The following is a 16,399-nucleotide window of genomic DNA, read 5'->3' as shown; positions in this document are numbered from 1 at the left end:
TAAGTCCGACACACGTCTTCCTTTAATAGACTTTATTAAAGATCTTTTCCAGATGGAATGATTCTGTTAAAGTGCCTCCTGAAAAGCTCCTGGGAAACGTTCCCTTACAGCTGGCTCCATCAAATAAACCAGATTGGTCACACACACAGTACACAGATTATCTTTTTTCACATATGGTCCCTAGATACCGTAAATACTTTGTTAACATAAGCCTATATATTCCCATAGTACAGGTCCATTTACAATGGAAGAAAGAAAGGTGAACATTGTGCAAAGACACAAACAGGAACTCTTTATACAAGATATTCCAATGAGCTCCCATCACACTGAGAATACAGGTACTATGTATTACAATTAATATATTATATTACAGTAAATGCATTAGGATTCAGACGGATACAACAACCCTTTCTTCTCCGTCTCTAGAAGACAGTACATTCTCACATTCTTGTGCTTCTCTCTAAAACAAAACACCGGCACGACTGCCAGAGGAATACATAGACTTCATTCTTAATCTCATCAGAAGGCCAGTCGATCGTCGAAAAACATTCGGTCAAAGAGGTTTCACAGTCACAGAAAGAAACACACTATAGAAATTGCATTGCAGTCGAGGGGGTCAATAGGTAACATTTTACAAACACCTATAATCTATAAGAAGTTCTATGTGTGAAGGACGATGGATTGCTCTGTTCCCGATTCTCTTTCTTTGGCTGACATACATAAACTTTACTTAAAATCTTGTGATTAACATTTACAAATGTATTACCGTGTAATACACATAAAGATACATTTACAATAAAATACCTGAATCTGCAAACAGTGGAAATGCAATAAATATTTGCTCTTCTTCTATAATCAAATATCAATATTTTTTAACCATGTTATAAACACATAAGGGTATCACATGATTGCATGAAACACACAACGAGCCAGCGTTTTTTTTAAGAGTTCAAAGTTGTCACGGACTGGGGATGGCGATAGATATTTTAAATCTCCATTTTATACAAGGGAAAATATTGCAGACTGTAGATCAGTTGCTTGAGGTAATCCAAAACCTCTTATCTTAACACACTCGGTGCCCTATGGTATGGTGTGCACATTAGATCGTAATAAGATGATTTTTTTTATCACACTGCTAGCCTAAAACACAAGACAGGATACACTGAGTGTGACACATGCACACCTGCACACACACACTGCTTCAGGGGCATACCTGTACCCCAGTTTAGGACAAATAGGTCGGACCCATGATTCAATTTAGTTTAGTAAATGTAAGATACAGCAGAGTCATTTTATGATAGTTTGTTGTATTTTGATCCGTGCTTTTTCTCTCTCTTTCAATGTTTGACCAAACACACACACACACGCACACACACATACACAGACTCAGTCACACACATACAGAAATTAGAATACAAAGTACATTAGACTATAAAACTAGATCACACACACACACACACACACACACACACACTTAATACAAGGTTCCATGGCGCACACACACATACTGTACATTAGAGCATGTTTGTCGTACCAGGAGCCTTCAGATACTTATATATATATATTCTGTGTAAGGGAGGAACTCAGTCTCTCATTGCTAGTTTCTCTTGGGTTGGAGAAATAGTCGGAATGCTTCAGGCAAAGATAGACTGGATAGAGAGAACCTAAAACATGTCCTATCATTATTCTGTCTGCAGCACCGCAAGTGTTTCACCTCATTGGCATTAGCCTGGGAAATACAACAGATAAAGATAGGGGGTTTGGCCATCTGGCCACTAGAGCGGTGAGACCTCCGAGGTTCTACAGGTCGTTACCCAGCCTTTCCAACTCATCAATGAGGAAGTCGATGTCTGACTGGGTGGCCGCAGCGTTGGACACAACCATACGGAAGAAGTTGACTTTATTGCCCTGAGGCTGGTAGCCCACCATGGTGGTCCCTGACTCCATCATCAGGGCCTTGATCTTTGGTGCAACCTGGTGGAGGAAACAAAAATGGCAAATTAGAGCCTTGCTTCCCTGATGGGAGTGTACTGAAGTGTGGTGTGTGATTTTAGCGTTCCTAAAAAAATCGTATGTTTAAAAAGAATGTGTAAGAATGAAAGTTGATAGGGTAAAATATCTTAAATTGATTAATTTATTTTTTTATTTTAACTTATTGTTTATTTAGCTGGGACAATGCAAAAGGCATGTATTGCACCAGATATAGCTAGAAGCTAATATGTAGTCCATCTGTAGTCCCTGGATCCAGGACACTGACTGACTTTCTTACCCTGTGGAGTTTTTCCCGTTTCTCATCCCCTTCAGGCAGGCCTCTCAGGCTGGGTGGGAGGTACCAGAAGCAAACATTGGTGTGCTGAGGCTGCACACAGGAAAGAAAAAACAGTTAATAATCACACACAAACACACACACTTCAGGATCTTTTTCATACAGCAGTGAATGAAAATAACATTTTCAGTATGTAATAACAAAGAGCTTACCACTCCATCAAAGACCATCTTATATCCGTCCCTGTTCTTGATCTTGTTGTACAGGTACTGAGACAGGTCCAAACACTTGTCAATGTGCTGCTCAAACCCTATGGTGCCCTGCAGGGAGAGAAACTCGGTCAGGCAATCATTACAACAATAAAACCTTTGAGTACAAAGCCACAGCCCCTGCTACGATAACACCATGTCAGTCCCTATTAGCTTGTAGACATTTGTATGTGTTGGGTAAAAAACAATTCACAATTTTGCCACTGTCTGTGTGTGCACCTGTCTCACACCCTGCATGTCTCACCTTGGCCTTCCACATGAGCCAGAACTTAAAGATGTCGACGTGTCGGCCACACTGGATGGCTTTGTCCCCTGTGTCGTAGCTGACGTCATACTGCTTGTCTGGTTGGAACAGGTAGCCAGCACACATGGAGTTACAGCCTTCCAGGATTCCCTACAGACATACACCAAGTAAAATTCACTTTTAGGCAGTGTGTGTGTGTGTGTGTGTGTGTGTGTGTGTGTGTGTGTGTGTGTGTGTGTGTGTGTGTGTGTGTGTGTGTGTGTGTGTGTGTGTGTGTGTGTGTGTGTGTGTGTGTGTGTGTGCGTGTGTGTGTTTGTGTGTTTCATACTTAAGTTACTTAAACTTAAAACAATTGATAGGGGACAGCTTATGCAATTGGGGACAAAAGCTGTGTCCCCAATTAGTAAAGTGTGTGTGTGTGTGTGTGTGTGTGTGTGTGTGTGTGTGTGTGTGTGTGTGTGTGTGTGTGTGTGTGTGGTGTACCTTCTCTCTGACCAGGATGGCAGAGCACTGTAGAGGCACGCCCATCATCTTATGAGGGTTCCATGTGACCGAGTTGGCCCTGAAATGTTTAAAAAGTATATTTGAATGTAAGCAAGGTGGTTTCACTGAAAATCTACAGGACAACCCATCTGTCCCCATGTACTAACCTCTCAACTCCATTGAGCTTGTGGCGATGCTGCCTGGACATCAGAAGTCCACCACCCCACGCTCCCTGAAGAGACAGCACTTTTACATTAGGCTATGGGCATGGACATGGTATTGACTACTGCTATTATCATACAGTAATACTACAGCTTCTGATCCATTGTCAAACACTCACATCAACATGGAGCCACAAGTTGTATTTCTCACAGATGTCAGCGATCTCATTGATGGGGTCAAATGCACCGTACACTGTCGAACCAGCCGTGGCATTCACAAACAATGGAACACAGCCCTGCAGAATCAACACACACATGGTAATTAGGATACATTTTCTTTAGTTAAAGGTGCTATTAGGAACTTCTGAATATTCCTGAAACTGTCAACTTGTTCCTCCAATGATCATAAATGACATGTAACAGCAAACGAGACCATCAGTGCAAATAATGCTATTTTTATTTAGTTTTTCCTAATGTCTTTGTCATGGGTACGCTCACCCAGGAACTACAGCTGGCGCTTTAAGGGGATGCAAGAATTCATACAAAATTAAAATTCCTTGGAGCACCTTTAATGAGCCAAAACAAATAAGAAAACAGATAAAAACAAACAAAGAAGAACAACAAAGAAACAATGCTACTGACCTTCTGTTTGGCATCAAGGATCTTGGCTTCCAAGTCTGCAGGAATCACTCTCCCCCTGAAAGAGCGCAGAGCATCATATTGTCATACCAATATGTCGCACACCTTCTACAGGAATCGTGGGAGAGTCTACTCTTTTCGTGACATTGCTCATATTAAAGAACTTTAAGAAATTTAACATATTCCTTTTGGCCTTAACTTTCTAAAATGAATTCCCCACCTCTCATCTGTGCTCAGCAGGATCACATTCTCGGAGCCGAAGCCCAGAGCAGCCCCAGCCTTCTTTATGGAGTAGTGGCTCTGTAGGGACACACACATTAGGTATTTAATTTAACTCTCATTGAAATACTAGCTCCAATCTCAAAGAGATTTTCTCAGCTAATTGCTACTTGAGCTTTGTCTTGCTTTCTGTCTTGCTGTCAACTGTGCACTTTTTTACAGATACAAGTCGACGTGATAAAAGAAAACAGAATCCACTGCCTTCTGGACTTCTGCAATGGCCTCAGTCAATTAAGCAGCGCGTGTGTGTGTGTGTCTGTGTGTGTGTGTGTGTGTGTGTTTGTGTAACGTACGTGTTCAGAGGTGAAGAGGACAAGGCGAGGAGCAGCCTGCATGCCCTTGGTCTTGACCTCGGGGAAATACTTGTAACGTGCGATCATGACACTGTACATGTTGGAGATAGCACCGCCTGTTGAGGACACACACACACACACACACACACACACACACACACACACACACACACACACACAAACACACATCAGCACCCTGGACAGCAGCAGTCACACACTCACTGTAGTGCACAGCGCTAACTCTAATCTTATAACAAATAACAACTCATTAGAATTTCTGTTTACAAGGGAAATCTTTTTAATACATCCAACACACTCAATTTGCATATGGGATATTTATTGACTAACCTGGTGAAAAGATTCCATCTCCCTCGCCGTTGGGCCAACCAACCATCTCCCTCATTTTCTTCAGAGTCAGCTGCTCCATCAACACAAACACTGGAGCGATCTCATAGGTGAACCTGTCAATCAAATCACAAAAATTAATATGAACATTGCATAGAATCCCCTTCACTGTAACGGCAGAGTCAGCAACAAGGGCTTTGTGAGCAAGAAGAATAATATACATTCAAATGCAAACACACACACACACACACACACACACTTGCAGATTAAAAAAGGCCAAATACACAGCAATACACTCTCTCTCTCTCTCTCTCTCTCTCTCTCTCTCATTAGTTTTTCATTAGCATTGCCATAATTCCATCCACGGAGCACAAACTGGAGCCAGTGCTGACTGGGCTAATTAAAAAGTGTCAGATAGGAGTCGGGGCGGCAAACATTCATATTCCAGCGCTTTGTAAAATCACTCTGTGGTTTAATTAAAGCACACAAAGCTCTGATGGCTATCTGTCAATCCTGCCAATCTCAACAGCGAGGTCTGAATGGGGCTGATACGATGGCTGAGAGCACGTGAATGTGTTTCTGTGTGTGTCTATGTGTGCGCCAGAGAGAGAGAGAGACAGGCAGAGAGAGAGGGTGTTTCAAAGAGATAAGAGCCTCTGTTCACTCCAAAATTCAAATTCAACTAGAGGATAAGATAATATAATTGTAATTTTTTTTTAAAGAAGAATTGTCAGACATGAGAGGCAGAGGAAATCTTATGAAAAATGCTCTATGTATTAGCATACAGAAAATAAAATAACAGGACAACAACAGAACCAAACTCGAGCAAAAGTATATCAAATGCGTCACAGAGAGCCAACTCTTAACAGTGAGGCCTATTTGCTATAACTGACAGGCCATCTCAGCCCCTGGGACTGATTCCTGTTTACCCTGCATTTACAGTAACAAGGCCAGTTACACAACGCTCCTCCACTCCTACCAGCCAACACCGGCTACCATGTTAGGCAACAATAACATTATATATCCTCTCTTCTTCGATTTGGGGAAGAGAGGGGAGAACACAGACAAAGGCTGTGATGGGGTGGGGGAGTTATATGCACTCACGAAAAGACAATGCCAGAGGACAACAAAGGCAGAGGAGGGGAAAAGTAATGGCAGAAAATAGGAGAGAGAAGAAAAACCAGAGAAAGCCATGGTTGCGAATAGATAGAAATATAATCAAAAACAGAGAGATGAAGAAATAGAGCAGAAAAAATAAATGACATCTCACACACAGGATGTATCTGATTGGAACATTAGCTTCCATAGTCGATACACCAGATTGTGACCGCTGGGCTCGGACTATGTAACTATCTCGCTGGCCTACTTTCAGAAATATGTCCCTCTTTAATATAAGGGAATTATTATGTTTAATATAAGGAACACAAAATGACCCAATATCCTTAATGTATCACTTTCATTTCTCCTTAAAATGTATCCCAGCCACAGCAGAAAAAGGACAAAAAGCCCTGTGCCTTTTTAAAATTCTCCTTCTCTCCGCGAGTCATTTCACGCCGTATTGACAATAATGGCGATCATTATCACAATCAGAGCCAATCATTGGTCTTTTCAGGGTGAAAATTACCCCTCAGTCACCTGCCCGTCTCCAGGGACAGCCCCTAAATGCCCTTATTATCATCATCAAGGGCACTCAATGTACTGGAGTCTGTGTTTGAATGTGTGTGTGTGTGTGTGTGTGTGTCTGTGTGACTAACGCCTCTGACCCCCAACCACTCTCTCCTCTCCGCCCCTCAAAGGAGCACTGAGCCAGTCTGAATCCACAGGGACAAAGGAGCCAGAATGAGCACTCCGCAGGGAGCTGCAGCAGCCAGTTTCCACACTGTGACAGGGTTTTCTGTGCAGCCCGGAGGACATTGTGTGTCAGTGTGGGGCCCAGCTGGCCTATCTGCTAAGACCAGCTCACAATGAGCCCGCAGTCAATGGACTGGAAAACCCTGCTAGCTGCTGTATGTGTGTGTGTGTGTGTGTGTGTGTGTGTGTGTGTGTGTGTGTGTGTGTGTGTGTGTGCGCGCGCGTGTGTGTGTGTGTGTGTGTGTGTGTGTGTGTGTGTGTGTATGTATGCGAGTGTGCGCGAGTGTGTCTGTGGGTCATTATGAAAGTGTGCGCGAGAGTGTGAATTCAATTCCTGTCTCTTGGGGCATTCTTCCAACCGGGAGATGAGATGGGAAAGTTTTTTTTTCCCCTAAGAGGAGGTTGTTTCCTGAGCTAATGTTTTGAGAAATGGGATAAATTAGGTGTCTCAATTTTCCCTTAGCTCTTGGTCTATTATCCTAACATTGATCTTCTCTGTGTGGCAGCCAGGCTAGGAGGAAAGAAGGCGGCCACAATCATTACAGAATTCTGAATGCTCAATTTCTGTATATGAGTGGTGTATAGTATTTTCTGCTTTTCTCTTATCTGTGCAACTCCTCCTGTCTTTTTCAGCTATTCATCATTCTGCATGTCCTCTCAGTGTCATTAAGACAAACTCTGGCACATTTTTATGTAACATTGTAATTTTGTTTTCATTTCCAAAATTAACTTCCCCAAGAATGGACCAGGAACAATTTCTGGTTTCAATCTACTAAGATTACTGTTTTAGGTCAAACGAAGCAAGACGTTGGAGGGTTGATATAGAGTGAGGTACATTTTGTCCTCTGGCTGGCCTTTGAAGCCATTTTTCATACTGTAAATGTGGCTGTGAATAAGCATCAACATTTATTTATAAGATTTCCATAGTCCACTGAGAATTTATTGACATAGCTGTACATATTGGGCTGGTTTACTTTGACTGTGTATGTGTGTAACCCTGTGTGTGCGCATGTGTCTACATTGAGTATTATGATAGTGTTCACTAGTGTTCGTATGATGTTTCTCAGAATTATAGCTTATTTTAAATGTGTGTGTTTTTTATGTGTGTGGTAATTTAGGTGCATGCATGCATCTATGTTGAGAGTGTGTGATGCTGATGTGGTTCATGTTCTCTATCAGACTGGGCCACCATGTAACTGTGACCTGAGATCAATATGCAATCTAACCACCCCTGGGGCTGGGCTGCCATCGATATATACAGTACACCAAAGTGGCAGCGGGCCCTCTGTCAATACACAGTCTCTACAGGACAAACCAAACACTTTATATAACGGCCCTCGGGGGCTATGGTGACCCGTTGTGGGGTGAGCCGAGAGGGGAACCATAAGCACTTCCACCGTGACTTTATATGATAATGACTGGGGGCTATTTCCAGCAGCCTACAAGCATGCAATCCCAATTGTCCTGTCGTTACATATTGAGAGGTGTTTCCCCTGTACAGATCGCTTTACTGTGTCGTACACATGCATGCAAGCAGAGAGAGCAGCAGACTGTATGACTTACATGTTGGTGTTAGCAGTGGAGGTGAGCCACTCTCCGGCCAGACCGATGATGTCCAGACCAGTGGACAACTGGTTGAAGAATCGAGGGTGACCTGAATATCAAAACAGAAAAAAACACACAGAACCTGTTTTAGTGACACTCCTATTAACATGGATTAACATGCCTCTATGAAGAAGTCATCTTTTAAATAAAGAAAAAGCAATAACCAAGACAGCCTCTAATATGTCTTCCTTGTCATGAGTATATAAAAATGTTTGTGGATGGTCAGCTGTAGATGGCTATAGCTGACCATCTACAGCTAAAGAAACACTAAGATTAAATTGTGTATTCCCCAGCCATGAAACCTAAGGGATCTGACTATTCAGTATACCATAATTACTTTGGTAACAAGGCTATATGACAGCCATTTAGACTCTAAGGTGCTTGCTCACACAGTCAATAGGCCCGGAGCCTAAATGCAGTCATGGATTGAAGCACAATGTGGAGGAGGTGGCGCTGTATGCCTCACATAATAATTATCTGAGTCATATACTTCAGAAGCAAAAAAATGATTAAATATGGAAAATAAATCTAATGTTGTGGGTGCATTTACTAAAACCGAACAGCGAGAGGAAAGAAAGAGCCGCTCTGCATTTCAGCACCACGGACAGCTCTTCAGAGGGACCTCACAAAACAAAGCCACAAAATATTTTTTAAACGCACTAAAAAACTAAGAAAAAATAACTATTTCTTCTGAGTGAACAGTGGCACTGAGCTGTAGACACAGTATAGACCCTTTGTGATGTATGAAACCCGAGGGACAGTTTGAGTGCTGTCGTTTTTAACAGCATGAAACAGTCCCGCGTTAGGATCCCCTCAGGCAACACTTGCTTTAATAAGTCGAGGGGGAGAAAGGAAAGGGGGGAAGGGGGTGTCAAGTGAATTACCAGGGGGACAATAAATAAGGCAGTCAACGTAATAGGCTGTACATTATCTGGCAAACAGCTCCTTCTGTAATGCTTTGTGTTGAATTAACCTCTCCATTGTAAAATTGTCAAAATTCACATGAAGGTGATAAAATGGACATGCTTTTATAAAAAATACTATTGAAGATACCATTGGAGATTTAAACATCAGTCAAAGTCATTTTTAAGTCATTTTACTGTAGTATGCTTTGTATGTTAACTTATGATGATTTATTGGTCTTCAGATAAGAAAAACCAATGTTGGAATGAAAGAGTAGAAGGTTAATTGCCTGGTACATCCATCCATTCCGATGTCCTTTGGCTATTCAAAATAACATATGCCATATGAATTATTCAAAAGGCCGCAGATGAAGTGGGCTTTTTTTTTTTTTTTTTTTTTTTTTTTTTCTTGTATCATAGCCCCGTGGTTCAGCGCAACCTTGAATGTGTCCCTGAATAGCCTACCTGTACGGACGCCATATTTGAGCGTGTCCCTGCAGTCCACCAGTATCTGCTCCAGGGATTCTGGCTGGTCAGACAGCTCCAGGTTGAAGCCCTCCATGCCCTCCAGCAGCTGGTGAGGGTGGTGGAAGTCCAGCACCTTGGTGGAGCGGTCGAAAGTCTTCTTCACGTAGTTGGTGAGAATCTCCACCAACTCCAACAGGAACTGTATGGTGGGCTCCTCTCCATTTTTGGCCGGCAGCAGGTCTGAGAGGGTGAGGAGGAGGAGGGTGGAGGACGTTTAGCCCTTTTTATCTGGGCACTTAGTCATTATTTTAATTCTAAATGGGATTTTGTATTTATTTTCTGTTGGCAACATACAGTATGTACAATAACAAATTATTATGGTCAAAATAACGTGGCCTTATAGTTGTTAAATAGGCTACACTTAATATGGCTTAGCCTAATATCACCATGAACAGCTAGCATATCATAAGCATTGGTGTAAAAGATAATAATAATTAAAAGTGAAAGAATAAAAAAAATGGTGTAGGCCTAGTAATGCTTTCATTTTATTTTATAAAGCCCAACACAACTTTATGTTTTTGACACTATAAAGCGACACACTCCGGCATTTTTCTGGATATGCTTTCAATTTTAGTCGTTTTCCCTAGAGTTGACTTTCATTGGGTGTAAGAAGCTAACAATATTGTAGCTAATAGCCTACATTAGAGAACACAAAATAACAATAGCAATAACATGACAACAACAACCTTTGCTTTTTCTGATTTTGTAGGAGGCCTTTAACAGATTTACATCGACAGCAGTCAAAATACAGAAAACATTATAGCACGTTGGCCAGAAATTAGCTACACAGTAAATATTTTTTAAATATCACGTCCAGGTGTAATAGCGCACGTGCAGTTCTCACCTCTTGCGTACAGGTTGGAGAAGTCAGTCTCGGTGAGGCGGAAGCGGGCGTCCCTGTCGCTGTTGTCGCACGAGAGCAGGTTCTTCTGGCCCGCGAGCCTCGCTTTCTCATCCAGGCTGTTGTTCTTCTGCAGGAACCCTAGGGTGTTACATGGCGTGTTATCACCAAACATCTCCATTTCTCACAAGAAGAACAGCACCACAATGATGGGGCAAAAACCGTTTAATGAGAAATAAACAAATAAAGTCCCCAGTTATTTATTTTAATCTTGTTTTTATATAAGTAGCCAAGTGGTAGGGCAGTGTCTGAAAAAAAATATGTGTCTCAAGACAGATCCTAATGCCCTAATTCTTTCATCACAAATGCTATTCTGGTGGAGCCCAAACTATATATGTGCCGTGCCAAACACAAACACACACACACACACACACACACACACACACACACGCACGCACGCACACACACACACACACACACACACACACACACACACACACACACACACACACACACACACACACGCACGCATGACGAAAAGGGACCACCAGTGCCTGTGGGTTCCCGCCCTACTTTGTGACGTGACAACCACACACGGGAAGCACCCAGTCCACAGACTGATCGGCTCAGTGGGCAGGACAGCCTGCGGTGATGATGACCCGTGCTGCCAATACATACACAGCCTGTAAAGAGGGCTGAATGAAGGATGCACAGAGCCTGCTACGAAGCCCTGTGTGTTTTCAACTCCACCATTGGTCGCATATTTCCTGCATTAAAGGCCCATTACACTTACAGCCAGGCCGCCCACCGGAGTGCGTAAAACACTTGGAAGACACCCTTAATCTACAGTCGAACATATAGTCTCTTATATATATTTTTTTACTGGATACTTAATAAATTGCTGCTCATTAAATCCCAAATGATGCATTCAAAATCAATATGCGAGACCCCTAGCCTCCATAGGCCTATAGAAATATGTCCATCCCATTTCCATTCTAGTCCATTAAAATGTAATTTAGGCCAATCACAATGCATTGGTCAATTTCTCATTCTCAGAAAGGCAAACATCAAATCTATTCGATCCTTTGGTTTTAATTGATTTCTGCCGTAACTAATAAGCTGTACATGGACCATTATCTACAAGACATTAATTCGCCTTGGCATGGCTGCAAGAAAAACATATAAGGCCTATCCATTGTCTTTAGGCTACATGTTTGAGTCGCAGAAAGAGATCTCATTGCTACAAATAATGGAGATATGAACACTTAAGAAAAGACTCTCTGCTACGTCAAATCCGCTATTCCAAACTGATTAAGGCTCTCGGATTGACAGTAGGCCTCTACGCAATCAAAGACAAATTTGTTTTATTATATTCTTTAAAGAAATATACGAATGGGCAATGAAAATACTCGTTTATTTACAAGCTATTTAAAGGGGCTTTGTAACCTATATTTCCAGACCTGTCTCGAGGATTTTTCTATGTGGTGGTGAAATGTAGAAGACGTGGGGGGCGTAGGGGCGGTCGGGGGCTGATCTAGGGCTCTCATCATCAGACCTAAAGGCTAATGTCCACTGACCTTTAGAAGATGGGAACTCCCAGTGACAGTCGTGGAACAGCCTTTATTATGGCCTATTATATTTTAGGCCTCCAAATGGGTTTTTTCATTTAAAAAAAAGGGGGGGGGGGGTGAAAAAGGATGAGCCACCCAATGAGGAACATTGTGAAAGGAATAGAGGCAAAGGCAACAATGCATATCAAATCCCCAATGGAATATTACGGAGATGATTTTACCATTCATTCAAATACGTCCTTTTTGTTCTAAAAAAAAATGCGTCTATAGAAAAATATTGAAAGGAGTGGAACATTTCGTATGCCCCAAAAAATACTTACCACAAATCTTCATCCCCAGTTTCCGTGTGCATCCGTGCACCCACGCGTATTCGTTGGCTAAAAAAGAATGAACGTTTGAGTTTCTTGTTGTGCAGGCCGCGCAGGCAAGTGTGGATGGACGGATGATGCGTTTAAAGCAGGTGGAGCACAGTGAGCAGTGAGCAGAGTGGAAGCGTGATGCGGACGGACACTTGGCCATGTGTGTGAACACTTGTTTATATGTTATTTTCCTAGTGTTGTTTTTTCAAGACATCAAATGCATCTTTTCTGAGCAGTTTGGCTCAATGTGATCTTTGTGTGCATTTTGTTGATCGATAATGTGTGCATTTAAAAAAAATGAATTAATCACAGCACAATCTGATAATAAAGGGGATGAATCTTAGGACATTTCCGATTTAAGTTCAATCGATAGGCACCGACTGTGGCCCGCACGGCACATCCTCGCCGGCTCACACACCCAGCCAAGGGGCGGACTGGAGTTAACGCCCGTGAAATGAGCTCACGGAGGAGGGCAGAAATTAATTGAGTGAAACACAGTATGTGACTGGAGCGAGCTGGCAATGTCTGTGGCCGGAAAGTCCATAGCAGAAACTTATATTTAGTGCGCCTCATACGTGTAGGCCTACATACACACATCATGCATACACACACAGCCACAGCTACACACTGATGATGATGATGATGGAGCAGAAGCCAGAGGAAATCAAATGCAGAACGCACGGCGGCAGAGAAAAGGCGGCGAATGTGTATACCTGATGGAAAACTTTCAAAACAAAAACAGGTATTTAAATCTACTAAAGCAATTTCATTCCAAGCGAAAGTAGAGGGGAAGAAAACAGCTCGAAATGTCGAGGCCACGACATACACACAGACAGAGACGTGCGCGCGCACACGCACAGACACCACAAGCCGCCAGGCGTGAGATGGAGCGTGGCGGAGAGATAATGGCAACATCCAGCAGCAGTATATACGAGCAAGTTAGACCAAACAAACATCTCCATTTTAATGGTATTTTTTTCTCTTTACAAAGTCACATTTGACAAAAAGTCTGAGATTTTTATAGAAATGTTTATGGTTACCCAAGAGCCAGTTCTAAAATATTCAAAAAGATTCTATTCGATAAACAGAGAGGAAATACAGTGAATTGTACAATGGCCCTCGGGAGCTCTGGCTTATTTCCTTTCACATTCAGCTGAAGGCAAAAACCTGTAATTATTTCCTCCGCGTTGCACTGCAGATGGTTGCTCAAGTGCACTATAATGGGGTCGATTACGCGCACGTGACAGAGGCTCAAAATGGTTAATTAACCCACAGGTTAATGTGTACCTAAAAAGGTTCCACCACACAAAAAAAAGAAATAGCAGAAAAATATTTTTCCAACAAGATGCAACACATCTATGCAGCCAGCAGTCCCGAGGGCCTAAAGCGTTCTGCCAAGCGAGATAAGATTGACAGAAATAAATCATCATAAATATAAAAAGGGTTCACTTTTTTTATTTGTAGAAACCATCGGATCAAAATTGGATTATAAACTAGACGACGACGAAGGCAAAAACACAAGTAAAGGTATTCAAAAGGAATGAAAATAAAATAAACAAAATAAAATGAAGCAATACATTTTCCTTCAGAAAAGCTATATTTATTTAAAAAAACGTTGGGCTATAGTACATGCTCCTTCATCATTAAAGATAGAATGCCTTTGTGGCACATTATATCTGCGCCAGCCAGGTCCACTGCTCGGCGCGCACCGCTAATCCGCCAGGCAGCGACAGGCAGCTGTGATGGCTCTGTTTTTAACCAGAATGATTAACGACGGAGCCCACACAGCAAATGGCCCGGGCGAGACTCGCTTTTATCAGACAGACAAGGAGGGGAGAGGCAGACAGAGGCAGACAGAGGCAGAGAGAAAGAGAGAGAGAGAGAGAGGCAGACAGAGAGAGAGAGAGAGAGAGAGGTGGTGCGTGGAGGAGAGCTGGATTTCCAACCCTCGTCTTGCCAATGGATCGCAAGTTGCGTAAGTGTCTTTGAGCAAGGCACCGAGTCCTTGTTGTCAGCGCCAGTGGGAGCTGTTCACTGTAAGTACACAGCCCTGAATGCTCCGGAGAAGGACAGCCTTAACGAGAGATTACCCTAGGGGGATCGATACGGGAGCAGCACGGTTTTGTTAACAGGGAAAGAGTGAGTGTGAGGAGGACGTACTTGTGGACGGTAAATTGGCGGTGTTGGGGTCCTGGTCCCCGCTGGTGGCTCTCGGTTCAGACGTGGCCATCACTCCTCTCTTATCTGATCTTCAGCTGGGAAATAATTCAACTGCAAACAAAAACAGTCCACGGTTAGGAGTGGCCGGGTCACTCAATCAAATGTAGAACTAAAACAATACATGAATATGGTTGTGTTGAATTACTGCAGTCAGTTCAAATGGTCTTGGCCAGGACTTGGTCAGACAAAAATGATATTATATCCACTGTGCGTCGTCAGGAACGATTTATTCCCTAAGGGTGGGCTATGAATCAAGACGCGCAATTTGGAGAGGATTGCGCACGACGCACAAGCAATACGCACATCAGGATGAATGATTTTGCTGATAGCATAATGCCTTTATGTGCATCGGATATAGCTTGTAATGTTTCTTGGATTAATTAGCCATTAAATACTTTTAGAGCCCATGTATATGACATTAATGTATAGAACACGGAGACAGTGTTAAACATATTTAAAAAGTTGTTTTCGGCGAGATGGACACATACAAAATAGATAATAAATAATGGCTCGATGTCGTTAGGGCAAAATAATAATTTTCCTTAGATGTCAGTCATTTTTTAAAAGGCATCTGACCGTTAAAATCCATGATTATCCCCTACACTCATGGCAGCTAAGGAATAAAACCATGAAGATTTTTTAAAGCCATAAAAATTACATTAGAAAAAAATTATTTAAAGGTGCCAGTATATCTTGACCGAATGATAAAAGCTCATTTAAACAATGATTTATTAAATACATGTATATAAGGTGCAGCCATATCGTCCCCATAAATAACCTTGGTCATTGACTCACTCAGCAATCGACATTTCAATTATGTTGCGCTTTGGACGAGCATATCCCCATCCCATCGTTAGTCAGTGTCTCCGCGGTATGTTAGACAGACTGATCTAATGAATTATTTCCGTCACTCATCTGGGCGAATTAAGATTATGACCGTGATTTCTTTTTGTTTTGTTTAAATATTATTAATTGTTGTTGTGAATATGCTTTTCTCCAAAAATAACTCTGACGTTAAGATCCACCATTGCGACGCGCGTTTTTGCAATCACCTGTTTGTCTGTTGAGTTATATGTGAAATGAAAGGCGGAGGCATCTTACCGGCTCACGGTGTGCACAGGTTGTCGAATCCAGAGAAACTATAATGTGACAATTGCCACCCCAAAAGCGCGACAAGGAACAGTCCAGTAACAGTGGCGGAATAACAACAGAGCGCACACTAATACAATCCCATCCAGCGGCGCGCAAGTGACCCCCTTTTCTCCCTCTAGAATATATATATATTTTTTTTCTTATTCGTTATTTATATCTCGGGCTCCAGCCTCCCATTGGTCTCTTCACGCAGGAGTGAGTCACACAGCCTTGCCTCCCTCTGACGACTAATGAAGCTTCACTGAGTGCTACTGACAGCCACAATCCACTTCAAGGAGCCCCAAAAAAGCAAAAGGAAAATCACCAGTGACGTATGCCCACCCTGTCATGCGAGTGGGTGTCTCCAGGTGTGGGTGGGTGGGCGAGTGTCACGGGGTGGAGGAGGATGGAG

The 16,399-nt window shown here is 42.5% G+C and overlaps 1 protein-coding gene across 2 annotated transcripts; it reads right to left on the bottom strand.

Moving 5' to 3' along the window:
- Nucleotides 1–26: 26 nt before the first annotated feature.
- LOC307255283 (glutamate decarboxylase 1-like) lies at nt 27–16,227 on the bottom strand. Of its 2 annotated transcripts, XM_080033957.1 has the most exons (17): nt 15,958–16,227; nt 14,797–14,907; nt 12,598–12,654; nt 10,710–10,847; nt 9,803–10,045; nt 8,394–8,484; nt 4,983–5,095; nt 4,635–4,750; nt 4,283–4,362; nt 4,066–4,120; nt 3,603–3,719; nt 3,430–3,494; nt 3,263–3,341; nt 2,780–2,929; nt 2,479–2,586; nt 2,270–2,359; nt 27–1,974 (listed from the first exon to the last, which is right to left on the bottom strand). In XM_080033957.1, the coding sequence occupies exons 2-17, from the start codon at nt 14,864–14,866 to the stop codon at nt 1,801–1,803; spliced, it is 1,746 nt and encodes a 581-aa protein (XP_079890083.1). In that variant the 5' UTR covers nt 14,867–14,907; nt 15,958–16,227; the 3' UTR covers nt 27–1,800. The 2 variants fall into 2 exon arrangements, with proteins under 2 accessions (XP_079890083.1, XP_079890084.1); XM_080033958.1 differs by lacking the exon at nt 12,598–12,654.
- Nucleotides 16,228–16,399: the final 172 nt, after the last annotated feature.

The sequence above is a fragment of the Ammodytes marinus genome, assembly GCF_949987685.1.
Source record: "Ammodytes marinus genome assembly, chromosome: 9".
In the NCBI taxonomy this organism is placed as follows: Eukaryota; Metazoa; Chordata; class Actinopteri; order Uranoscopiformes; family Ammodytidae; genus Ammodytes; species Ammodytes marinus.
The sequence above is the reverse complement of the archived record's forward strand: the minus strand, read 5'-3'. Positions and strand labels throughout refer to the sequence as shown.